The sequence below is a fragment of the Oncorhynchus keta genome, chromosome 16, assembly GCF_023373465.1.
Source record: "Oncorhynchus keta strain PuntledgeMale-10-30-2019 chromosome 16, Oket_V2, whole genome shotgun sequence".
In the NCBI taxonomy this organism is placed as follows: domain Eukaryota; kingdom Metazoa; phylum Chordata; class Actinopteri; order Salmoniformes; family Salmonidae; genus Oncorhynchus; species Oncorhynchus keta.
In genome coordinates, this window is record NC_068436.1 from 329,416 (window position 1) to 356,331 (window position 26,916).

The following is a 26,916-nucleotide window of genomic DNA, read 5'->3' on the forward strand; positions in this document are numbered from 1 at the left end:
TGATTGACTGTAGACCCTGCCACATGCCTCTTGTGTCTGAGCCGTTGAATTGAGATTCTACTTTGTCTCTGTACTGACGCTTAGCTTGTTTGATAGCCTTGCGGAGGGAATAGCTGCACTGTTTGTATTCGGTCATGTTACCAGTCACCTTGCCCTGATTAAAAGCAGTGGTTCGCGCTTTCAGTTTCACGTGAATGCTGCCATCAATCCACGGTTTCTGGTTAGGGAATGTTTTAATCGTTGCTATGGGAACGACATCTTCAACGCACGTTCTCATGAACTCGCACACCGAATCAGCGTATTCGTCAATATTGTTATCTGACGCAATATGAAACATATCACAGTCCACGTGATGGAAGCAGTCTTGGAGTGTGGAGTCAGTCAGGTTGGAACATTATTGAAGATTTATGTTAAAAACATCCGAAAAATTGTTTCTATACTTCGTTTACACACTGTAATATAACTTTTTGGACTTTTCGTCCGTACTTTCTGCTGGACTTGCAAGCGCGTCGTGAGATTGGATTCGTTTACCAAACTCGCTAACAAAAGTAGTATTGGACATAAATTGTGAACTTTATCGAACAAATCAAACATTTATTATGGAACTGGGATTCCTGGGAGGGCATTCTGATGAAGATTATCAAAGGTAAGTGAATATTTATAATGCCTATTTCTGACTTCTGTTGACTACACAACATGGCGGATATCTGTTTGGCTTGTTTTGGTCTCTGAGTGCTGTACTCAGATTATTGCATGGTTTGCTTTTTCGGTAAAGCTTTTTTGAAATCTGACACGCGGTTGCATTAAGGAGAAGTTTATCTAAAGTTCCATGTATAACACTTGTATTTTCATCAACATTTATGATGAGTATTTCTGTAAATTGATGTGGCTCTGCAAAATCACCGGATGTTTTTGGAACTACTGAACATAACGCGCCAATGTATACTGGGATGTTTTGATATAAATATGAACTTTATTGAACAAAACATACATGTATTGTGTAACACAATGTCCTGTGAGTGTCATCTGATGAAGATCATCAAAGGTTAGTGATTAATTTATCTCTATTTCTGCTTTTTGTGACTCCTCTCTTTGGCTGGAAAATGGCTGTGTTTTTCTGTGAATAGGCACTCACCTAACATAATCGTTTGTGGTACCTTTCACCGTAAAGCCTATTTGAAATCGGACACTGTGATGGGATTAACAAGAAGTGTATCTTTTAAAATGCTGTGAAATAATTGTATGTTTGAGGAATTTTAATTATGAGATTTCTGTTGTTTGGCGCCCTGCACTTTCACTGGCTGATGTCATATCGATCCCGTTAGCGGGATCTCAGCCATAGGATTTTTTAAATTGATTTGAACCAATTTTTCTCGCTGGGTATTCCATATTAAGTGTTGGCCAATGTCACTCTGTTCCAGTTCTCTGTGTTCCTGGGGATCATCTTCTTCCTGGAGCTGACAGCTGGAGTCTTGGCCTTCGTCTTCAAGGACTGGATAAAGGACCAGCTCAACTTCTTCATTAACAACAACATCCGGGCGTACCGGGATGACATTGACCTACAGAATCTCATAGATTTCACCCAAGAATACGTAAGAGCACTTATCTTTTCACAACTGTCTTTCTGTGTGATGAGATTAATAATTTACTGGTGCACCCAGTGGTGTATTTGGGGCTATACGCAGGTACGGTGCCTTTGGAAAGTGTTCAGAATCAATCAATCTACACACTAACCCATAATGACAAGTAAAAAAGTTGTTTATACATTTTTGAAAATGAATAAAAAATGAAATACTGAAATATCACATTTACATACAGTTGAAGTCGGCAGTTTACATACACTTAGGTTGGAGTCATTAAAACTTGTTTTTCAACCACTCCACAACTTTCTTGTAAACAAACTATAGTTTTCGCAAATCAGTGAGGATATCAACTTTGTGCATGACACAAATAATTTTTCCAACAATTGTTTACAGAAAGATTATTTCACTTATAATTCACTGTATCACAATTCCAGTGGGTCAGAAGTTTACATACACTAAGTTGACTGTGCCTTTAAACAGCTTGGAAAATTCCAGAAAATTATGTCATGGCTTTAGAAGCTTCTGATAGGCTAATTGACATCATTCAAGTCAATTGGAGGTGTACCTGTGGATTTATTTCAAGTGCCTCTTTGCTTGACATCAGGGAGATATCAGCTAAGACTTCAAAAAAAATTGCAGACCTCCACTAGTCTGGTTCATCCTTGGGAGCAATTTCCAAACGTCTGAAGTTACCACGTTCATCTGTACAAACAAGAGTATACAAGTATAAACACCACGGGACCATGCAGCCATCATACTGCTCAGGAAGGAGATGCGTTCTGTCTCCTAGAGATTAATGTACTTTGGTGAAAAAAGTGCAAATCAATCCCAGAACAACAGAAAAGGACGTTGTGAAGATGCTGGAGGAAACAGGTACAAAAGTACCTGCACTTCACAAAATACATAGCATCATGAGGGAGGAAAATTATGTGGATATATTGAAGCAACATCAATCAATCAGTCAGGAAGTTAAAACTTGGTCGCAAATGGGTCTTCCAAATGGACAATGACCCCAAGCATACTTCCAAAGTTGGACAACCAAGTCAAGGTATTGGAGTGGCCATCTCAAAGCCCTGACCTCAATCCTATAGAACATTTGTGGGCAGAACTGAAAAGTTGTGTGCGAGCAAGGAGGCCTACAAACCTGACTCAGTTACACCAGCTCTGTCAGGAGGAATGGGCCAAAATTCAACCAACTTATTGTGGGACTCTTGTGGAAGGCTACCCGATAGGTTTGACCCAATTTAAACAATTTAAAGGCAATGCTACCAAATACTAATTGAGTGTATGTAAATGTCTGACCCACTGGGAATGTGGTGAAAGAAATAAAATCTGAAATAAATAATTCTCTTTACTTTTATTTAGACATTTCACATTCTTAAAATAAAGTGGTGATCCTAACGGACCTAAGACAGGGAATTTTTTTGTCAGGAATTGTGAAAAACTGAGTTGAAATGTATTTGGCTGAGGTGTATGTAAACTTCCGACTTCAACTGTAAGTATTCAGACCCTTTACTCAGTACTTTGTTGAAGCATATTTGGCAGCGAATACAGCCTCAAGTCTTCTTGGGTATGCCACTACAAATGTGGCACACCTGTATTTGTGGAGTTTCTCCCATTCTTCTCTGCAGATCCTCTCAAGCTCTGTCAGGTTGGATGGGGAGTGTCGCTTCACAGCTATTTTCAGGCCTCTCCGGAGATGTTAGATTGTGTTCAAGTCCGGGCTCTGGCTGGGCCACTCAAGGACATTCAGAGGCTTGTCCCAGAGCCATTCCTGCGTTGTCTTGGCTGTGTGCTTAGGGTTGTTGTCCTGTTGGAAGGTGAACCTTCACCCCAGTCTGAGGTCCTGAGCATTTCTGGGGGGAATGCCCCTAGCCCTCACCCTTAGATCCAAAAGGTCCCAGACTTGCTCAATGGGATTGAGATCTGGGCTCTTCACTGGCCATGGCAGAACACATTCCTGTCTTGCAGGAAATCACACACAGAACGAGCAGTATGGCTGGTGGCATTGTCATGCTGGAGGGTCATGTTAGGATGAGCCCGTAGGAAGTGTACCACATGAGGGAGGATGATGTCTTCCCTGTAACGCACAGCGTTGAGATTGCCTGCAATGACAACAAGCTCAGTCCGATGATACTGTGACACACCGCCCCAGACAATGACGGATCCTCCAAATCGATCCTGCCCCAGAGTGCAGGCCTCGGTGTAACGCTCATTCCTTCGACTATAAACGCGAATCCGACCATCACACCTGGTGAGACAAAACCGCGACTCGTCAGAGAAGAGCACTTTTTGCCAGCCCTGTCAGGTCCAGCAACAGTGGGTTTGTACCCATAGGCAACGTTGTTGCCGGTGATGTCTGGTGAGTCTCCCAATAGCGCTGTCTTAGGCGTCACAGTACTGACATTGCAATTTATTGCCTTGGCCACTTCTGCAGTCTTCATGCCTCCTTGCAGTTTGCCTAAGGCACGTTCACGCAGATGAGCAGGGAGCCTGGACATCTTAGTTTTGGTGTTTTTCAGAGTCAGTAGAAAGGCCTCTTTAGTGTCCTAAGTTTGACCTTAACCTGTTAGGCCGCCCCATCCCGGATCCGGGATTGTGACTACAGCCTCAAGCTCATTACCATAACGCAACATTAGCGATTTCTGAAAATTCTTAACAATCCTGTCGTCTCAGATTTTCAAAATATGCTTTAGAACCAGAGAAAATCAATAATTTGTGTAAGAGTGGTGATAGCTAGCTTAGCATTTAGCGTTAGCATTTAGCACGCAACATTCACAAAAACCAGCAAAGGGATCAAATAAAATAATTTACCTTTGAAGAACTTCAGATGTTTCAATGAGGAGACTCTCAGTTACATAGCAGATGTCCAGTTTTTCCTGAAAGATGCTTGTGTAGGACACAACGTTCCGTTTTGTTACTATGCATTTGGCTACCGAAACTAACCGAAAATTCAGTCACCTAAACGTCGAACTTTTTTCCGAATTAACTCCATAATATCGACTGAAACATGGAAAACGTTGTTTGAATCAATCCTCAAGGTGTTTTGTCATATATCTCTTCATTGAAATGCCAGTCCTAGAAGCGTGCATTCTTCTCTGATTCGGATGGAAAAATACTGGGACCTGACTTTTGCGCACCAATTTCCACGCAGACACCATGCGGGACACTTGGTAATTGTAGGCTCTTATGGCCAATCTTCCAATGATATGCCTACAAATACGTCACAATGCTGCAGACACCTGGGGAAACGATAGGAAGTGTCCGTTCATTCCTGTGGCATTCACAGCCATATAAGGAGATCATGGAAAACGTGCCTTCAGAAATCCTGTTGATTTCCTGGTCACTCAAACATCTTGGTTTTGCCTGTAGATATTGTTCTATGGCACTCACAGTGAAAATCTTGCAGTTCTGGAAACGTCAGAGTGTCTTCTTTCCAAAACTATCAATTCCAAGCATAGTCGAGCATCTTTTCGTGACAAAATATCGCGCTAAAAACGGGCACGTCTTTTTATCCAAAAATGAAATACTGCCCCTATAGTTCTAACAGGTTAATTGCCTAACTGTGACCTTAATTGCCTACCGTCGCAAGCTGTTAGTGTCTTAACGACTGTTCCACAGGTGCATGTTGATTAATTGTTTATGATTCATTGAACAAGCTTTGGAAACAGTGTTTAAACACTTTACAATGAAGATCTGTGAAATTATTTGGATTTTTACTAATTATCTTTGAAAGACGGGGTCCTGAAAACGGGACATTTCTTTTTTTTGCTGAGTTTATATATGGAGACTGACAAAAACAAGGGGTAAAATGTAATAAAAGAAAGATCAGGATTTTTTTTTATCTCTCAGATACAGGACAGACACTTCAGAACAAACTTCCTTTTGATTGTTTTGGGGGGGACTATCTGTTGTTCCATTTAGGGAATCTGTTATTCAATCCGTTTGTGTCACGTGTGCTCCTTCTCCGGCCTCTAGGTCACCAGGCAGCTTGTGATGGCGCACCCCTGTCACCATCATTATTCGCACCTGCGCGTCATCACTTACCTGGACTCCATCACTTCCCTGATTACCTTCCCTATATATGTCACTCCATTTGGTTCCTTCCCCAGGCATTATTGTTTCTGTTTCTGTGTCATGTCTGTGTGTTTTCCGTGTTTCTTATTTTGTATTATGTTGTGTTTATTTATTAAAACACTCACTCCCTAAACTTGCTTCCCGACTCTCAGCGCACATCGTTCAAGAATAACCCCTCACCTAAGGTAAGCATCAGGGAGTGCTTTTTTTTGTGTCAGGTGGAATGATGTCAGGTATGGGGGCCGCTACAGGTTTTCATGCCTCAGCCAGATCGCCTGGCTTCTCTGCCTCCGCCAGCTCGTCAGGCTCTCATGCCTCAGCCGGATTGCCAGGCTCCACTGCCTCAGCCAGCTCGTCAGACTTTCAAGCCTTCGCCGGATCGCCAGGCTCCCCTGCTTCCACCGGCTCGTCAGGTTCTTGTGCCTCAGCCAGATTGCCAGGATCCCCTGTCTCAGCTGGTCTGTAAGGTTCCCGGGTCCCAGCCGGCAACAGGTTCCCGCGCATCAGCAGGTATGACCGGTCCGATCCTGATCCCCGGGATCGTCCCTTGGGTTGGCGTCCCGAGGCTGGACCCGAAGGCGCCGGGGAGGAGGTATCGTCACGTCTGCTCTCTCCGGTGCTCTAGGTCGCCATGCTCCCGCGTCTCAGCCGGCCTGACAGGTTTCCCGCACCTCAGCAGAGGTGACTGGTCCACTCCTGATCCCTGGGATTGTCATTTTGGTCAGCGTCCTGCGGCTGTAGCCACGCGTCTGGGAGGGGGTACTGTCACGTGTGCTCCCTCTCCGCCCTCTTGTTCACCAGGCAGCTCTTAATGGTGCACACCTGTCACCATCGTTACGTGCACCTGCACGTCATCATTCAACTGGACTCCATCACTTCCTTGATTACCTTCCCTATATATGTCACTCCCTTTGGTTCCTTCCACAGGTGTTATTGTTTCTGTGTCATGTCTGTGTGTTGTCCGTGTTTCTTATTTTGTATTATGTTGTGTTTATTTATTAAAACACTCACTCCCTGAACTTGCTTCCTGACTCTCACCGCACATTGTTACAGTTTGTATGGGCTAATACAAATTTTAATTAAATACGTTTTAAATATTGTTTTTTGTTACTTCAATAATATTCAATATTGTTTTTTGTTACTTCAATACTTTTTTAATATTGTTTTTTGTTACTTCAAGGGGTCTTAAAAATGAAATAGCAAAATTTGTTTGAATTTGAACAATTATTTGATGAAAAAATGGCTTTATGTCCTTGCAATTTATGATATCTATCAGTAAAAGTTAACTAAGGCAACAAAAGTTTGGTCTGGAGTCTTGGCTGAATCTTTGCGATGCGCAATTCAGACCCCAATACACCTTCCCAATTAAATGTTCACTGCAAAGTAGGCAGAATGATATCATGATGATTTGTATCAATCGGGAGGGCATTTGTTAAAGCAAAGTGTGGGCAGCGGTGACCGCTGATTGGCTGTATATCCGTGAAGCGAGTTGGTTGGAGTTGTCAACAAAGAAGCATGACAGAAACAAGTTTTTAACTACCGTTAGAAAATATATACTGTATGAAGAAATCTGTGCATTTGAGCAACAGTATAAATACACCTATTTCACTTTTGCTTGTCAAAAACCGAATGACCCTTGCTGCACATGCTGCCGCTCTTTTGAACAGATTAGATTATGCTGTTTAGAACGAGCAGCCAGCTCACAAACAACAAGTGCACCAGGGAGAACGCAACAAGCATGCAAGCATAAGTGAAAACACATGATGTAACTGGGGATAGATTGCTAACATAATGTAACAAAGCATGATTCGCTAGCCAGTTAACTTTCATATTAATTTGGAAAGACTTGAAATTGGCATGGGTGCTAGCTAGCTAGCTAGCTGATTTTTAAAGGTAGATAACTGGTTAATTTGACAAAAACATAAAAATATTTCTCAATGTTTCTCAAAATTACTGTAGCTGGCTAATTAAATAGATCATGCTTTGTGATACACCCAGTGCTTTGGAATTACAATCCGGGGCAGTTCCCCCTCATAGCAAATAGCTGGCAAAACAATCCAAGCAATGTTCGCACGGCCTATGCGCCCACAGAGGCGAAGCTGCTACTGCTGGCAGTCACTGAGGGGCAGGGTAGCCCAACAGCTTGTTTTGAACATTTACCAGACTTTTATGAGTGTTTAGAACACAATCCATGAATTATATATATTTTTTTAAATAAAAATGTTGTCACTATTTTATCACAAGTTTTTTTGTTTTTTTTTGTGGACCAATCACAAGTGGGGCACGGCTGCTAATGCCCTAATGGGTGAGCAGCCGCTGACTGTGGGCCTACATTCAAATCGAATCAAATTGCATTTGTCACGCACCGAATACAACATGTGAAATGCTTACTACAAACCCTTACCCAACAATGCAGCTCAAGAAATAGAGTTAAGAAAACATTTACTAAATAAACTAAAGTAAAAATATAATTAAGTCAAAAAGTAATACAAGAAAATGACATAACAATAATGAGGCTATATACAGGGTACAAGTACTGAGTCAATGTGCGGGGGTACGGGTTAGGTGAGGTAATTTGTAAAGTGACTATGCATAGATAATAAACAGCGAGTAGCAGCAGTGTAAAAACAAAGTGTGTGTGTGGGTGGGGGGGGGGGGGCGCAATGTAAATAGTCCATATGGCCTTTTGGTTAATTGTTCAGCAGTCTGATGGTTTGGGGGTAGAAGCTGTTAAGGAGCCTTTTGGTCCTGGACTTGGTGCTCGGGCACCGCTTGCCGTGCGGTAGCAGAGAGAAAAGTTTATGATTTATGTGACTGGAGTCTTTTGACAATTTTTTGGGCCTTCCTCTGATACCGCCTAGTATATATAGGTCCTGGATGTGAGGAAGTTTGCCCCCAGTGATATACTGGGCCGTACGCACAACCCTCTGTAGCGCCTTACAGTCAGATGCCGAGCAGTTGCCATATCAGGCGATGATGCAACCGGCCAGGATGCTCTCGATGGTGCAGCTGTAGAACTTTTTGAGGATCTGGGGTCCCATGCCAAATCTTTTCAGTCTCCTGCTCTCTTCACAGCTGTCTTGGTGTGTTTGGACTATGATGTGGACACCAAGGAACTTGAAGCTTTCGACCTGTTCCACTTCAGCCCCATCGATGTTAATGGAGGCCTGTTCGACCATCCTTTTCCTGAAGTCCACCAACAGCTCCTTACATTGTCATAGGCCTACAGTACAGAAACACCACTAGCCAAATGGTCTGTGTTCAGTTGAAAAAATATATATTTTGTATATTTTTCACTGACGTCAAAAATGGTCTCCTGATATGGTTTAAGCATTGTTGTGGACTTTAAAAAAAATAATATATATATATATATTTTTTTTTAAGTGTGATTTTAAGAGTAAAATCTAGAAAAAAGTATTCACACTCCGTAAACTTTTACACATTTTGCTGTGTTACAGCCTGAATTTAAAATTAATTCAATTTCGATTTTGTGTCACTGGCCTACACACAATACCCCTAAATGTCAAAGTGGAATTATGTTTTTCTAAATTTGTACAAATTAATAAAAAATGTAAAGCTGAAATGTCTTTAGTCAGTAAGTATTCAATGGCAAACCTAAATAAGTTCAGGAGTAAAAATTTGCTGAACAAGGTCCCTCAGTTGAGCAGTGAATTTCAAACACAGATTCAACCACAAAGACCAGGGAGGATTTCCAATGCCAAGAGACCACCTAATGGTAGATGGTGTCACGATCGTTTAGAGATTGATTGGACCAAGGTGCAGTGTGGTAGGCGTACATTTTCCTTTATTTAAATGACACTGAAAAAACAACAATATACAAAAAAAACGAACATAAAGCTACATGCAGAAAGCAACTGCACACAAACAGTCAAGATCCCACAAACTAAAGGTGGAAAAATGTCTGCCTAAGTATGATCCCCAATCAGAGACAACGATAGACCGCTGCCTCGGATTGGGAACCATACCCGGCCAACAAAGAAATAGAAAAAACTAGAATGCCCACCCAAATCACACCCGACCTAACCAAATAGAGAAATTAAAAGGCTCTCTAAGGTCAGGGTGTGACAGATGGGTAAAAATACAAATAAAAATACACTGAATATCCCATTGAACATGGTGAAGTTATTAATTACACTTTGGATGATGTATCAATATACCCAGCCACTACAAAGATACAGGCGTCCTTCCTAACTCAGTGGCTGGAGAGGAAGGAAAACGCTCAGGGATTTCACCATGAGGCTGAATGGTGACATTAAAACAGTTACATAGTTTAATGACTGTGATAGGTGAAAACTGAGGATGCATCAACAACATTGTAGTTACTCTACAATACTAACCTAAATGACAAAGTGAAAAGAAGGAAGCCTGTACATAATACACATAATACAAAACATGCATCCTGTTTGCAATAAGGTAAAACTGCAAAAATAATGTGTGTCACGTTCTGACCTTTATTTCCTTTGTTTTGTCTATATTTAGTTTGGTCAGGGCATGAGTTGGGGTAGGCAGTCTGTGTGTTTTTCTATGTTGGGGTTTTGAGTTCAGCCCAGTATGGTTCTCAATCAGAGGCAGGTGTCGTTAGTTGTCTCTGATTGAGAATCATACATGGGTAACCTGGGTTTCACTTTTGGTTTGTGGGTGTTTGTTTCCGTGTGAGTGTTTGTTGCCACACGGTACTGTTTCGGTTTTCGTTCATTTTCACATTTATTGTTTTGTATTTCATAGTGTTCAGTTTGTCTTAAAATAAATGTTATGGATCTTTACCACTCTGCGCATTGGTCCTCCGATCCTTCTCGCTACTCCTCCTCAGAAGAGGAGGAAGAATGCCGTTACAATGTGCCTAAGATATTAACTTAATGTCCTGAATACAAAACATTATGTTTGGGGAAAATCCAACACATCACGAGTACCACTCTTCATATTTTCAAGCATGGTTGTGGCTGTGTCAAGTTATGGATATGCTTGTCATCGGCAAGGTCTAGTGAGTTTTTTAGGATAAAAAGAAACAGAATAGAGCAAAGCACAGGCAAGATCCTGGAGGAAAACCTGGTTCAGTCTGCTTTCCAACAGACACTGGGAGACAAATTCACCTTTCAGCAGGAAAATAACCAAAACACAAAGCCATACACTGGAGTTGCTTATCAAGACAACATTGAATGTTCCTGAGTGGCCTAGTTACAGTTTTGACTTAAAGCAGCTTGAAAATCTATAGCAAGAGTTGAAAATGGCTGTCTAGGAAGGATCAACAACCAAAGTGATAGTGCTTGATAAAAATATATATATTGTACAATGCAGGTGTGCTAAGCTCTGAGAGACTCACAGCTGTAATCGCTCCCAAAGGTGATTCTAACATGTATTGACTCAGGGGCTGTGAACACTTACGTAAATTAGGCATTTCATTTTCAATCAATTTACAACATTTTCAAAAAACATGTTTTCACTTTGTCTTCATGGATTATTCTATGTAGATGGGTGAAAAATAAGTGGAACAAGTCAAGGGGTATGAATACTTTCTGAAGGCACTGTATAGGAAAGCATAGACTTTTTCAGACCTTTCCTTCACGGGTGGGCCATTGGGGAAATGTATACAACTTTTCAACTTTTCTCCAATGCTATAGAGCCATTACCATGTCCATCAATGCTTGAATAGAAACCTAGTTCACACCCCCGATTTTGAAGTCAACACAGTCGCTACAGTCCCATTAGTTTTCTTTTTAGCCTCGTTTGAATGTTGCGGTTGCGCACATTTGTACGGAATGGGGTGAGTTTACGTTAGTTATTTTCAGAAGCTTCTGCCTAGCATTACCTAGCTAGCTAAATAACCAAATCCACATAAAACTGTCTATGTGGATTGACAACTACCTAGGTTAATGGAAAGTAATGTAAGGGCCACACCCACTGTGATGCTTTTAGCAATTCAATTATGTGTATGCAATGTTTACCTCTCAGTAATGCTGTGTTTATATGGTATGAGGTTGATGGCAAACAATGTAATTGTTTTCAATGAGAGCATGACGGTAAATGCTGTTGAGGCTGGAGGCGAATGTCATTAGCCGCCACAGTAGATGACACTTGCCACCAGAGTTCAAATATTTCAACTTTTGGTGTGTGCCCTAGCTTTGTTTTCTACCGGATGTTGATTTGCAACATTTATTTACTGAAATCACCATAGGAACTCATACCATTGTGCTGGCTTGCTTTTGCCATCACTCATTTTCTTGCTTTCTTGTCCTACTGGTATGACGTTTTTTGCGTCCCTTGTCTGAGCTCAGCATAAGACGTTGTTGATGTCTAAACAGGATGTTGTTCTGTCTCTTTGACCTTTCCAGTGGGAGTGTTGTGGAGCCTTTGGGGCAGACGACTGGAACTTGAACATCTACTTCAACTGCACTGATTCCAACCCAAGTCGCGAGAAGTGTGGAGTCCCCTTTTCCTGCTGCACCAAAGACCCCGCAGTATGTGTTCTCTCACTTCACTGAACTATACCCACTATCTTCTGAAGTACAGACAGCTTTTATTGGAGTTGATCAGTCAGTACTTCAGTTATAAAATGCCCCATTCTAATGTTCAGCCACCAGCGTATTACATTAGTTCATACCAATACACTTGAATAGTAAAGTGGCCTGCGAACACACTTAGCAAAGTCAGTAGGTTAAAGCTCAATACCGTCCTAGTTGTTTCTCTGCCTAGTCAGAAGACATGTCGTAGACTCTCTCTGTCAAACGCACTGGCTAGATTACAGCATTCAGATCGCAGTGTTTAGTCTTCTCAGAGGCTGCCGAACAGAATGTACTATCTTCGCTCATGTCCCTTTTTAAGGGGTTAACGTCTCACAGTGGCTAACTTCACGTCGCCATAAATCATACGCATACAACACAAACAAGGAGGGACAAAACTAGCCTGTGCCGCACAGAACTCACTCATACTACAGCCAAACGGCACACAAATAGGCTATATAACCCTAGCTGAACCTTGTTTGAAGATGTTTATGATGAAATCTCTTTTTTTAGCATGCAACGAGACCAGATGGCATATATCTTCAAATTACATTTCCTTGCCTACAAGCACGTGCAAAATCGAAGTCCTTGACATTGACATTATCCATGATATTTGAAAAATAACTAATGGTTTGGCTTACTATACAGGTCGATATACAGTGGGGCAAAAAAGTATTTAGTCAGCCACCAATTGTGCAAGTTCTCCCACATAAAAAGATGAGAGCGGCCTGTAATTTTCATCATAGGTACACTTCAACTATGACAGACAAAATTAGAAGAAAACAATCCAGAAAATCACATTGTAGGATTTTTAATGAATTTATTTTCAAATTATGGTGGAAAATAAGTATTTGGTCAATAACAAAAGTTAATCTGAATACTTTGTTATATACCCTTTGTTGGCAATGACAGAGGTCAAACGTTTTCTGTAAGTCTTCACAAGGTTTTCACACACTGTTGCTGGTATTTTGGCCCATTCTTCCATGCAGATCTCCTCTAGAGCAGTGATCTTTTGTGGCTGTTACTGGGCAACACAGACTTTCAACTACCTCCAAATATTGTCTATGGGGTTGAGATCTGGAGACTGGCTAGGCCACTCCAGGACCTTGAAATGCTTCTTACGAAGCCACTCGTTCGTTGCCCGGGCGGTGTGTTTGGGATCATTGTCATGCTGAAAGACCCAGCCACGTTTCATCGTCAATGCCCTTGCTGATGGAAGGAGGTTTTCACTCAAAATCTCACGATACATGGCCCCATTCATTCTTTCCTTTACACGGATCAGTCGTCCTCGTCCCTTTGCAGAAAACAGCCCCAAAGCATGATGTTTCCACCCCCATGCTTCACAGTAGGTACGGTGTTCTTTGGGTTTAACTCAGCATTCTTTGTCCTCCAAACACGACGAGTTGGCTTTTTACCAAAAAGTTATATTTTGGTTTCATCTGACCATATGACATTCTCCCAATCCTCTTCTGGATCATCCAAATGCTCTCTAGCAAACTTCAGACGGGCCTGGACATGTACTGGCTTAAGCAGGGGGACACGTCTGGCACTGCAGGATTTGAGTCCCTGGTGGCGTAGTGTGTTACTGATGGTAGGCATTGTTACTTTGGTCCCAGCTCTCTGCAGGTCATTCACTAGGTCCCCCCATGTGGTTCTGGGTTTTTTGTTCACTGTTCTTGTGATCATTTTGACCCCACGGGGTGAGATCTTGCGTGGAGCCCCAGATCGAGGGAGCTTATCAGTGGTCTTGTATGTCTTCCATTTCCTAATAATTGCTACCACAGTTGATTTCTTCAAACCAAGCTGCTTACCTATAGCAGATTCAGTCTACCCAGCCTGGTGCAGGTCTACAATTTTGTTTCTGGTGTCCTTTGACAGCTCTTTGGTCTTGGCCATAGTGGAGTTTGGAGTGTGACTGTTTGAGGTTGTGGACAGGTGTCTTTTATACTGATAACAAGTTCAAACAGGTGCCATTAATATAGGTAACGAGTGGAGGACAGAGGAGCCTCTTAAAGAAGAAGTTACAGGTCTGTGAGAGCCAGAAATCTTGCTTGTTTGTAGGTGACCAAATACTTATTTTCCACCATAATTTGCAAATAAATTCATTAAAAATCATACAATGTGATTTTCTGGATTTTTCTGTCATCTTTTTAAGTGGGAGAATTTGCACAATTGGTGGCTGACTAAATACTTTTTTGCCCCACTGTATATGCCTATATCAAGCTCATTAACAACCCCAGTTTTAGCAGCCTCTCTACATCCATTTCTATCTACTGTTTGCAAACTTGTCGCAGGTTTGGTTTTGAGTCAATTAGGCGAATGCTGTGAATATACCGTTTAGAAATATCCTCTCGTTTTTATTGTAGGAGGATGTCATTAACACCCAGTGTGGCTACGACATTCGAGCTAAAGCGGTGAGTTTAATCATTCTTTTTGCAGAAAATATGTTATTTCCCAACAGTAACTTATTTGAGATTCCTGGAAATGCTGTGAAGTAATTAATCCAAGAGTCTGCACCTATATTCTAATTCGAAAGTTGCTGTTATTAGTGTTGAGCCGACACAGTGAGGCTGGTGCAATGCCTGAGTAGTAGAGGGGAAAACGTTCTTCAGAGACCTGCTGTCTTGCCTCTTGGATCAAAATTAATAATATTACATGGAAAGGGGGGACTTGATCCTAGATCAGCACTCCTACTCCGAGACACTTGATACAAACAGCCCCAGAATCCAACATTACGGCAGTCTGTTCACTTGGAAGCAAGCTCTGGGAGCTTTTTCCACATCATGGGATGGATTGTTTCATCAAAAGGCAGCCCTCAAAATAAAACAGTGAAATTGCGAAATAGGAATCGTAGAAAACTGTTTCCCATTAGTCATTGGCAGGTTGGTTGAGCTAGATGAGGTAATTCTTACTGCACTCCACCCAAGTCTAAGTCACAACACTGGTCTCACAGTCCATCACCACTCTCCCAGCCCCCATTTAACAACAGCTGGTTCCCTCAGTACTATGGATTGCATGGAATTACTCATGGTGGAGAAATGTGCTTTGGGCCAAGTACCATGGGAGAGAGAGTAATGTAAGGAAGGGGTGTATTTATTTTCCAAACATTACCCTCACACTGTGAAAAGCATAAATTTGGAGACTGTTTTGATAAGATTCAGTTCAGGGAAGGTATTTTAACAAAAGGACATGGTGAACTGCAGGATGTTCATGGAATGGCCATTTGGTGAGATACAGTAAGCTCCAAGAGTATTGGGACAGTGACAAATGTTTTGTTGTTTTGGCTCTGTACTCCAGCACTTTGGATTTGAAATGATACAAACATTTTTGGTTAAAGTGCAGATTGTCAGCTTAATTTGAGGGTATTTTTATTCATATCGGGGGAACCGTTTAAAAATTGCAGCACGATTTGTACATAGTCCATCCATTTTAGGGGGACCAAAAATTATTCTGACTAGGGCTGTTATGGTGACCGATGTACCGCCACACCGTCGGCCATGAGTCATGATAGTCAAATTCCACGTGACCGTTTAGTCACGGTAATTAGGCTTCTTCAAGCTCTGATGCTGTTGATGATCATTAGTAGCCTACCAAGTTTGGTACTCAGCACTCTATTGTCCCTCTAATCACTCTGACATCAATGCAAATGTTATCGAATATCTAATCAAACACTTCACGAGAGCAAATGAGCTCATGTTGTGCAACATTTCTATAGGCTATGCAATTACGTGAGAAAACAGAATGATGGCCTCTATTAAAAAGAGGAGGATCCCATCAGCTTTCTATAAGCTATGCCTACTATATTTATTTCTCAACGTTTCTAATATTAAGCACATTGCTTCTCTTTACAACAGGATGGCATGAAGATTAACAATGGGAATAGCATCCTCCATTCGCTATTTAAGTGCATAGATGACATGTATTTTTTCCTCCTGCCCCTGCTTCGAGACAGGTGCATGATAATGGTCCATTCTAAATAAATAAAAATTCACACATATATTATTTAGTATATGTAAAGACAAGATTACATCAAGAATAGTCTGATGGTTGACAATATTAGGCTATCACTTGTGATTGATATATTTGTTGTCGGGAAAATCAAGGCATTTTTTCAAATCATCATTACGGTTTGCATCATGCAGCCTTAGAATATATAAAAAAATCTAAACATATAGCCCAACGTTTGCATCTGACCATGGAGAGCCCTCGGGGTTCTCTGTGGTGTAGTGGGTCGGGGCGTGACTAGGGGGGTTTCTAGGTATTGTATTTCTATGTTGGTGTGTGTGTATGGTTCCCAATTGGAGGCAGCTGTTAATCGTTACCTCTAAATGGGGATCATACTTAGTGTGTCCTTTTTCCCACCTGCTATGGGGGATATTGTTTAGTATGAGTGCCTATGTGCGCTACGTATTTCACGATCGTTATATCTTTGTTGTTTTGGAAGTTTCACTATCATTAAAATGTGGAACTCTACTCACGCTGTGCCTTGGTCCAATTATTCATATGACGGTCGTGACAGTATCACAAATCAAGTGGCCAAATAACTTCGTAAAGTTAAGCACATTAATCTGATTTACAACAGGTGTAGAGCCCAACTGGCATACATATGCAAGCGAGTGGGTATCAAGTTTGAGTTTCAATATAAATTTAACCATTAAAATACACATTTATAATAAAAGCATCACATGCATAATTGCATTTGCTGTCACTTTTGAGGGTGGTGTTTTCTGCTAATGGAACATTTGCGCGTATAGCCTAATGCCATGGGTCATTGCTGAGCTTATAATGTGAAGAAATAGCCTAATAGTTTCGCAACATTTTAAGTTAAACGTTCTGATCTGTTGGCGTCATTACTTTAAAAGTGTTTTTGATGCTAGTGGTTGTATTATCGCATCCCACAACTGTCCCAGACTATGCTGGGAATATTTATTTCCCGCACAGAATAGAATAGGTCAACTTTTGTTCTATGGGGGATAGTAGAGTGTGCGTTTGCTGTTCTTTAGGCCTACTTCTCTTGTTGATTGACAAAAATAAATGTGGACAGTTCTTCCAATATCTTCAATTTGCGCTTTGGAGTTAGATAAGGAGGACAGTTGCGTCCCCGATGTGTCTGTCTTCACTTGTATCCTGTGAGAAAGACCCGATCAAGTGACAGAGAGTGAGAGGTTCTTCAGCGCGCCCAGCTGGGAGAAGGGAATTATAATTATTATATTCAGCCCAAGGGCACAACAGCTACTGCTTGTCAAATTTTGAAAGACTGATGAAGTGTGTACAGCCTGTGCAAAAAACAAAGCAGAGCTCATGCCTTTCAAATCATCATTAGAGTCGCATTATGCAGCCCTAGAATGTTTTAAAAATCCAAACATATAGGCCAAGGTTTGTTTCACAACTGAAGTTACAAAACTAAAGTCTAAATTAAACATATAGGAGTACCTGTTTCTTTATTAACCTCTCAACACAGAATAGCCTCATGTGCGCACTCCCCCAAATAATTTGGAGAAAATATCCTTTTTATTTTATTCAGCTATGTTCAATTGTGTTCTTCATACTGAATCCTGGCTCAGGAAGGCCACCAAAAATTCAGAGATTTCCATACCCAACTATAACATCTTCCGTCAAGATAGAACTGCCAAAGGGGGCGGAGTCGCAGTCTACTGCAGAGATAGCCTGCAAAGTAATGTCATACTTTCCAGGTCCATACCCAAACAGTTTGAACTACTAATTTTGAAAATTACTCTCTCCAGAAACAAGTCTCTCACTGTTGCCGCCTGCTACCGACCCCTGTCAGCTCCCAGCTGTGCCCTGGACACCATTTGTGAATTGATCGCCCCCATCTAGCTTCAGAGTTTGTCCTGTTAGGTGACCTAAACTGGGATATGCTTAACACCCCGGCAGTCCTACAATCTAAGCTAGATGCCCTCAATCTCACGCAAATCATCAAGGAACCCACCAGGTACAACCCTAACTCTGTAAACAAGGGCACCCTCATAGACGTCATCCTGACCAACTGGCCCTCCAAATATACCTCCGCTGTCTTCAACCAGGATCTCAGCGATCACTGCCTCATCGCCTGTATCCGCCACGGAGCCGCAGTCAAACGACCACCCCTCATCACTGTCAAACGCTCCCTAAAACACTTCTGTGAGCAGGCCTTTCTAATCGACCTGGCCCGTGTATCCTGGAAGGACATTGACCTCATCCCGTCAGTTGAGGATGCCTGGTCATTCTTTAAAAGTAACTTCCTCACCATTTTGGATAAGCATGCTCCGTTCAAAAATGCAGAACCAAGAACAGATACAGCCCTTGGTTCACTCCAGACCTGACTGCCCTCGACCAGCACAAAAACATCCTGTGGCGGACTGCAATAGCATCGAATAGCCCCGTGATATGCAACTGTTCAGGGAAGTCAGGAACCAATACACGCAGTCAGTCAGGAAAGCTAAGGCCAGCTTCTTCAGGCAAAAGTTTGCATCCTGTAGCTCCAACTCCAAAAGTTCTGGGACACTGTGAAGTCCATGGAGAACAAGAGCACCTCCTCCCAGCTGCCCACTGCACTGAGGCTAGGAAACACGGTCTCCACCGATAAATCCATGATTATCGAAAACTTCAATAAGCACTTCTCAACGGCTGGCCATGCCTTCCGCCTGGCTACTCCAACCTCGGCCAACAGCTCCGCCCCCCGTAGTTCCTCACCCAAGCCTCTCCAGGTTCTCCTTTACCCAAATCCAGATAGCAGATGTTCTGAAGAGCTGCAAAACCTGGACCCGTACAAATCAGCTGGGCTTGACAATCTGGACCCGCTATTTCTGAAACTATCTGCCGCCATTGTCGCAACCCCTATTACCAGCCTGTTCAACCTCTCTTTCATATCGTCTGAGATCCCCAAGGATTGAAAGCTGCCGCAGTCATCCCCCTCTTCAAAGGAGGAGACACCCTGGACCCAAACTGCTATAGACCTATATCCATCCTGCCCTGCCTATCTAAGGTCTTGAAAGCCAAGTCAACAAACAGGTCACTGACCATCTCGAATCCCACCGTACCTTCTCCGCTGTGCAATCTGGTTTCCGAGCCGGTCACGGGTGCACCTCAGCCACACTCAAGGTACTAAATGATATCATAACCGCCATCGATAAAAGACAGTACTGTGCAGCCGTCTTCATCGACCTCGCCAAGGCTTTCGACTCTGTCAATCACCAAATTCTTATCGGCAGACTCAACAGCCTCGGTTTTTCGGATGACTGCCTTGCCTGGTTCACCAATTACTTTGCAGACAGAGTTCAGTGTGTCAAATCAGAGGGCATGCTGTCCGGTCCTCTGGCAGTCTCTATGGGGGTGCCACAGGGTTCAATTCTCGGGCCGACTCTTTTCTCTGTATATATCAATGATGTTGCTCTTGCTGCGGGCGATTCCCTGATCCACCTCTACGCAGACGACACCATTCTATATACTTTCGGCCCGTCATTGGACACTGTGCTATCAAACCTCCAAACGAGCTTCAATGCCATAGCACTCCTTCCGTGGCCTCCAACTGCTCTTAAACGCGAGTAAAACCAAATGCATGCTTTTCAACCGATCGCTGCCTGCACCCGCATGCCCGACTAGCATCACCACCCTGGATGGTTCCAACCTTGAATATGTGGACATCTATAAGTACCTAGGTGTCTGGCTAGACTGCAAACTCTCCTTCCAGACTCATCAAACATCTCCAATCAAAAATCAAATCCAGAGTCGGCTTTCTATTCGCAACAAAGCCTCCTTCACTCACGCTGCCAAGCTTACCCTAGTAAAACTGACTATCCTACCGATCCTCGACTTCGGCGATGTCATCTACAAAATGGCTTCCAACACTCTACTCAGCAAACTGGATGCAGTCTATCACAGTGCCATCCGTTTTGTCACTAAAGCACCTTATACCACCCACCACTGCGACTTGTATGCTCTAGTCGGCTGGCCCTCACTACATATTCGTCGCCAGACCCACTGGCTCAGGTCATTTACAAGTCCATGCTAGGTAAAGCTCCGCCTTATCTCAGTTCACTGGTCACGATGGCAACACCCATCCGTAGCACGCGCTCCAGCAGGTGTATCTCACTGATCATCCCTAAAGCCAACACCTCATTTGGCCGCCTTTCGTTCCAGTACTCTGCTGCCTGTGACTGGAACGAATTGCAAAATCGCTGAAGTTGGAGACTTTTATCTCCCTCACCAACTTCAAACATCAGCTATCCGAGCAGCTAACCGATCGCTGCAGCTGTACATAGTCTATAGGTAAATAGCTCACCCTTTTTCACCTACCTCATTCCCATACTGTTTTTATACTGTTTTATTTATTTACTTTTCTGCTCTTTTGCACACCAATATCTCTACCTGTACATGCCCATCTGATCATTTATCACTCCAGTGTTAATCTGCAAAATTGTATTATTCGCCTACCTCCTCATGCCTTTTGCACACATTGTATATAGACTGCCCATTTTTTTCTACTGTGTTATTGACTTGCTAATTGTTTACTCCATGTGTAACTCTGTTGTCTGTTCACACTGCTATGCTTTATCTTGGCCAGGTCGCAGTTGCAAATGAGAACTTGTTCTCAACTAGCCTACCTGGTTAAATAAAGGTGAAATAAAAAAAATAATAATAAAACTATATAAAATAATCTAAAATAATGCCACGGAATTCAAAGCAAATCATGTCTGCTAAATGAACTAGTGTAGCCCACAGCCATATGGCATTGCCAGATAAGCCAGATAAGATCAAATAAGCCAGATAAGGATACCTCAGAGTATGCTATTCTGTTCTTCTGAAACACACTACATTTTCTTCATATCATGTTTCTTTAGACTGGTATAAAATAAATAATGGCTTTATTGTGATGGTGTAGGCTATAGTACATGGATTTCTTAGACTTTTTAAAGTGTAGATGTTCCTAAGGTCTGCATCAGTGGCTTATAGGCTATGCATGGATGCCAGTAGATGTTAAATGTGTTAATTATCGGTCAATTACCATGAGACCGGCAGTTATTAGCTTGAAATTCACCGGCTAACACAATTTCATGACCGCCACAGCCCTAATGGAGTTTAAAGTAATCAAAAGTTGAATATTTGGTCTCCTATTCCTAGCACGCAATGATTACATCAAGCTTGTGGTCTAAACACTTGTTGGATGATTTTGCTGTTTGTTTTGGTTGTGTTTCAGATCATTTTGTGCCCAATAGAAATTAATGGTAAATAATGTATTTGGTCATTTTGGAGTCACTTTTATTGTTTATAAGAATATAATGTTTCTTAACTCTTCTACATTAATGTGTATGCTACCATGATTACGGATACTCCTTAATGAATCGTGAATAATGATGAGTGAGAAGCTTTTAGGATTGGGGGAGGGGAAGCTGATCCAAGCTCTATATCTAAATGTAGGAGAAACTTCACCCCATAGTGCCCGCGAAAACACTTGAGGTGACTAATAAGGTGGCTAACAAAAGCTGACATTTAACATCTAGGCTACTGAAGCATGATTCACCTGATGTACAATTCACATAATAATATAAAAATACTTTAAAATAGCTATGCCATTTAGCAGACGCTGTTATCCAAAGCGACTTCTAGTATAGTAACAGTTTTTTGTAAATGTGGTGGTAGCATGATGCTCTAACCAACTGAGCTACTGGACTGTAAGATAAAAATGTTAGCATGAAAGGTCATAGTTTTGTTTTGTGTCGTCTCTGCTGTGTTAGGACTCGGAGCAGATGACCTTTATCTACATCAAAGGCTGTGTGCCTCAGTTTGAGAAGTGGCTTCAAGACAACCTGACAGTGGTGGCAGGGATCTTCATAGGAATCGCTTTACTACAGGTTGGGAACACATGTCTGATACATAAGCCCCAAATACACCGGAGTATGAACCCTAGTTTTACCTGTGTCTGCTTTCAGTGCATTTTTGGTTTTAAAGCTAAAGCCTGGGATTTGAGAAGCTGTTCAATGGTCATTTCAATTCTTGATATTTTACACATTGATATAGCTCACTGTATATGTATAACTTATAAATGCCTCATGAGTTTTAGCACAACTGTTTGTCTTCACCACAATCCAAAATATAAGGGACGGAAATCAATTCAAAGCTGCGTTATGGAGCACTTGACATATTCAGATCATTTCCAATAGAGCTGACATCTGGCATGTTTACCTTGGACGCGATCTCCACGTATGCGGTAACATTGGCTTTTAAAAAGGTACATTGTTCGACAACGTTCTATGGGTTGAATCCCCTCCACGGTTTCATTATTCCATTGTTTACAAACACGAAGAATGTGAACTAACGACATATATGGTTGAAACTATCATGTAGATGTCATGGACTGTCAGACCTTGCATCTAGAGTGCTGTCTAGGAATTTGAGAGGGGTTGCATTTCCCGACCCCCATCCCTCAGATGTATAATAAAACAAATAGCGGGCACCCCTTTTGTTGTTTTTTCAAATCCCAGAATGTAGCTTTAAAGGGCTGTACTTTCAACATTGTGTTTTCTCTGACATGTTGCGGGAATGGGCTGTAACTTGAAATAGTCTGTTTATTTTTTATTTGATAGTGGTGTCAATGATCAATTTCTTAAGATGTCTTGAAACATTGTTTATCTCTGCTTTTTATGTTCATAGCTGACTATGCTTGTGCATATGGTTGTGGACTTTATTTTTTATTTTTTTATTTTACCTTTATTTAACTAGGCAAGTCAGTTAAGAACAAATTATTATTTACAATAAAGGTCTAGGAACAGTGGATTAATGGCCTTGTTCAGGGTCAGAACAACAGATTTTTACCTTGTCAGCTCAGGGATTCGATCTAGCAACCTTTCGGTTGCTGGTCCAAAGCGCTGACCACTAGGCTGACCACCTGCCCCCTGAAAATGATACTAAATGATGACTTAGGCTATTGTCTGAGAATAGAATTTAGACCTAAAAAAAACTGTATTACTGATCATAAAACTGACCATGAAACACTGAAATCAACTAGATCTATCACCACAGTAGCCATTCAAAAGTATAGATGTCTCACCTAATCTTTGTGCCCTTTTTCAGATTTTTGGGATCTGTTTAGCACAGAATCTAGTGAGCGACATTGAAGTAGTGAGAGAGAGTTGGTAAGAACCACAATTGATTATTTAAAAACGTATATACTTATATATATTTTTTTACTTCCATGTTAAAGGAAAACTCCACCCCAAAACTATATTTTGGTATTTGTTTCATTAGTCCATTGATGATTTATTCCCAAAAATGTTTTGCATGTCAGCAATCAAGTTTTCAACATATGTAACTTTAAAAATAAGAAAGCTGGCCTGTATGATGCATTTTGAATCATATGATGCTGCAGAGTTCTGTATTTTGAAAGTTACATATTTTGGGGGTGGAGTTTTCCTTTAAACCAACAAAAAAAGTGTGGTTTCAGTATAGTTATGCCCACCTGGTGGTCAATAGCCAGTACTAAGGGATTAAATTCTGTTGACATTTTGTTGAATCACTCTGCGTAGAGATGATGTATTGAAAAAACATTTAAATACAACCAGGATTATAAACCCAGGATTTGGTGAGTGCACTTTTCATTTATTTTCACTTTCCTCTCTTTCCCCGTCACACATCAGTTTGTTTACCTGAAACACCTCAAGCAAACTAAAGGTTGTAACGAAGGTAAGCCCCTTTACGCTTGTTCTACAATCGTTCTAGACTCCAGAATCTTTTTAATCTCATCTATTAAAGACCAGGGAACCAATAAAACTATAGTTGCTACCACTGTATTCTCTTGATTGAAATATATGTCCTTAAGATTAACTACCATACTTTGACCTACATCTTTCATCCATACATTTAAATGAAATATTTTAATCCAGACATTTAAATGAAATATTGATTTGATTTTGTATCTCCCATGCAGATCTCTTGAGTTTTGCCACCTTCTAAAGGGAGACGATCAGGACACTTGAGAAATGTACAAAATGAAGAGTCTCGCTGCTTCCTTTATGCTCTGTATATAATACTTTTGTAAGAATTTGTTTTTAAATGTCTCACTGATGCAGTGTCAAACACTGCCTGGAAGGGTCATGTACAAAGCCATATGTATACATATGTGTATATAAGGGAGCCAGACATATGTATCTATATGGCTCTGGTCATGTACAGTATAGAGCTGAGGTCGTTCTGTAAATGCGCTGCATGCCTATTCATAGGGCATTCGTTCTCCTACCTGTATTCTTTATTGTTATAATGTCTGATGTATTGTACAGTATAAGTCAGATTCCCAGTATGGAGTGAATTGGCTGGGTAGCACTTTGCACACTTATAAAGCCTGCATAGCTGTAGCAGTAACATGTATTGTAATGTCATGCTATACTGTGTTAAGTGTCACAAATTAGTTTAGGGTCCCTAAACCATTTTGTGATACTTCACACAGTATAGCATGGCATTACAATATCATGCAGCAATTTGGGATCTTTAGTAAGTTACATTTAAATTAATGACTGTGTTTTGTGATGTCGTTGGTCAAAAAGTGACATGATGAACTATCATTAGGTAATGTGCTTGGTGTCATGTCATGGCAGAATTCATCTATGCTTCATGAAGTTTGAGTCTCGTAATTAAGTGTTCCAGTTTCTAAAGAGGGAACAAGTTTTAAAGAGAATTAGTGTTGCTAATACCACACACATCCTGTCTATTGACCAGCAATAACTTCAAGAACCATGAACTAACTCAATTTCAACCACAAGTGTTGTATTTCATTGTTGTGTTCAATATATAACAGTTGCCCCATAAAGGTGAGGTATCAAAACCCAACTAGGTTCTTTACTGAATTTTGATAGCCTTTTAGCTGTTATTGATTTATTTCTCTGTTTTGTCAGAATTTTTTCAACAGAAGAATCCCATGAGGCAAAAATTTGGCAAATGTCGTCTTAATGGCATCATTTTGTGGTTGTATGGTTGAGACTTCATAGTTCCAGATGCAAACGAACGGTCTCTGTTACAGTATAACCAGGCAATGACACCAAGAGGTCATGGCAAAGAGTAATATTTTGGTTGTTACTTGGTCAGATTAAGAGCGTTTAGGCCAGTAACTGAAAGGCCACTGATTCGAATCCTGAGCCGACTAGGTGAAAAGTATAACCCTAACTGATCTTCTAAATTGCTCTGGGTAAGAGTGTCTGCTAAATGAATACATTTTAAATAAAAAGACAATAACAAAACTTACTTATGAAACCTGACCATGTCATCAAAATGACATTGCAACCAGTTTTGCCTGCTTGGATGAGACTTCGCTGATATTCACCCACCTAATGTTCCTGGCAGGCACACAGCACATCACCAGCTGGTTAGCTTTCTGGAAGCAGATGACATTTGCACTCTCACCAGCAGATTTTAAGAGGGAACTGAGATATTTGTATTACATCTATGTGAGACCACATTGTATTGATTGAAGTAGGGTTGTGGTCAAAACCATTTAAATTTAGAATGACATGACTTACAATTCAAGATATTAAAAGTGCTATTTTGAATTTCAATAAACTTTCTGAATTGAAATGGAGGTGACCACAACCATGTATTGAAGTGACCTCTGATTTGATCTCAAATCTAGATCCTCAAAAGACGTGCAAAAGCTACATTAGACGCTGTGGCCCTTATTTCCTAAGGCAATATTTGCATTAGAGTAAAAAACAGTAGATTGGTAATAATGTCTGGAATGGAATAAATGGAATGGTATCAAACACATTTAATACCATTCCATTCACTCCATTCCAGCGATTATTATGAGCCGTCCTACCCTCAGCAGTCTCCACTGGTGTACACTCTAAGTACATCTGGCCCTATTTGGGGTATACAGTAAGAATATCACATATTCTGTAAAAACCAACTTTTTGATTTTCTTGGGGATTGCATGTAGTTTGTACTTTTCACAGCGCCATCTCACAAAACACAAAATCAAACATTTTCCCTGTGCCATAGGTGTGATCATGATGTTCTGTACTTTCATGTGTTTTAAATCATGTAAATAACTGGATAGTGAGAAGTTGTAAATATGTCAAAATAAATGTATGCTGCTTTGTATTAAAGTGGGTCTGGTAGGTGATTCATTCATGTATTTGTGTAAAAGTGTAACATGTTTGTTGACACGTTGACCATTAACCACCGGCCAATTCATCATTATTTAAAAAAATTAAATAAAAAAATCTGGAAATGTAAGAAGAGAATGGACATCGGCCTATAAGACTGTCAGCTGGCATGTTAGACTAGTTTAAGAGGCTACCAGACTGATTCAGCTTACTATTGTGCTGCTTTGGAGCTGTATTTGATCCAGATCTATCAAATAAGGGCCCTCAGTCTATCCGGAAGGCCAACTTTAGTGGCTTTAAGGAGCAGTTCTCTCTGTGGGTCTAACCCTGGAAAAGTTCTGGAAAATGGTTAAAGACCTGGAGAATAAACCCTCCTCCTCACACCTGCCCGTGTTACTTAAAGTTGATGATGTGGTTGTTACTGACAAGAAGCACATGGCTGAGCTCTTTAATCACCACTTCATTAAGTCAGGATTCCTATTTGACTCAGCCATGCCTTCTTGCCCGTCCGACATTTCCTCATCTCCTACCCCTTCTAATGCGACTAGCCCCAATGCTCCTCCCTCTTTTTGCTCTACCCGCTACAAAGTTTCTCCCTGCAGGCGGTCACTGAGTCCAAGGTGCTAAAGTAGCTCCTAAAACTTGACC

At 41.2% G+C, this 26,916-nt stretch overlaps 1 protein-coding gene across 4 annotated transcripts in view; it reads left to right on the top strand.

The window, feature by feature from the left end:
• LOC118395305 (tetraspanin-5-like) overlaps positions 1-26,268 on the top strand; it is a 44,790-nt gene extending 18,522 nt beyond the window's left edge. The window contains exons 4-10 of one of the 4 annotated variants that reach the window (XM_035789012.2): positions 1,422-1,592; positions 12,011-12,136; positions 14,545-14,592; positions 21,913-22,029; positions 23,249-23,310; positions 23,812-23,857; positions 24,102-26,268. In XM_035789012.2, coding sequence (XP_035644905.1) covers positions 1,422-1,592; positions 12,011-12,136; positions 14,545-14,592; positions 21,913-22,029; positions 23,249-23,310; positions 23,812-23,824 — 537 coding nt within the window. In that variant the 3' untranslated portion in view covers positions 23,825-23,857; positions 24,102-26,268. Of the gene's footprint in view, positions 1-1,421; positions 1,593-5,561; positions 5,842-12,010; positions 12,137-14,544; positions 14,593-21,912; positions 22,030-23,248; positions 23,311-23,811; positions 23,858-24,101 lie in introns of those variants that run through there. The other 3 variants (XM_035789015.2, XM_035789014.2, XM_052464369.1) reach the window with 3 other exon arrangements.
• Positions 26,269-26,916: the final 648 nt, after the last annotated feature.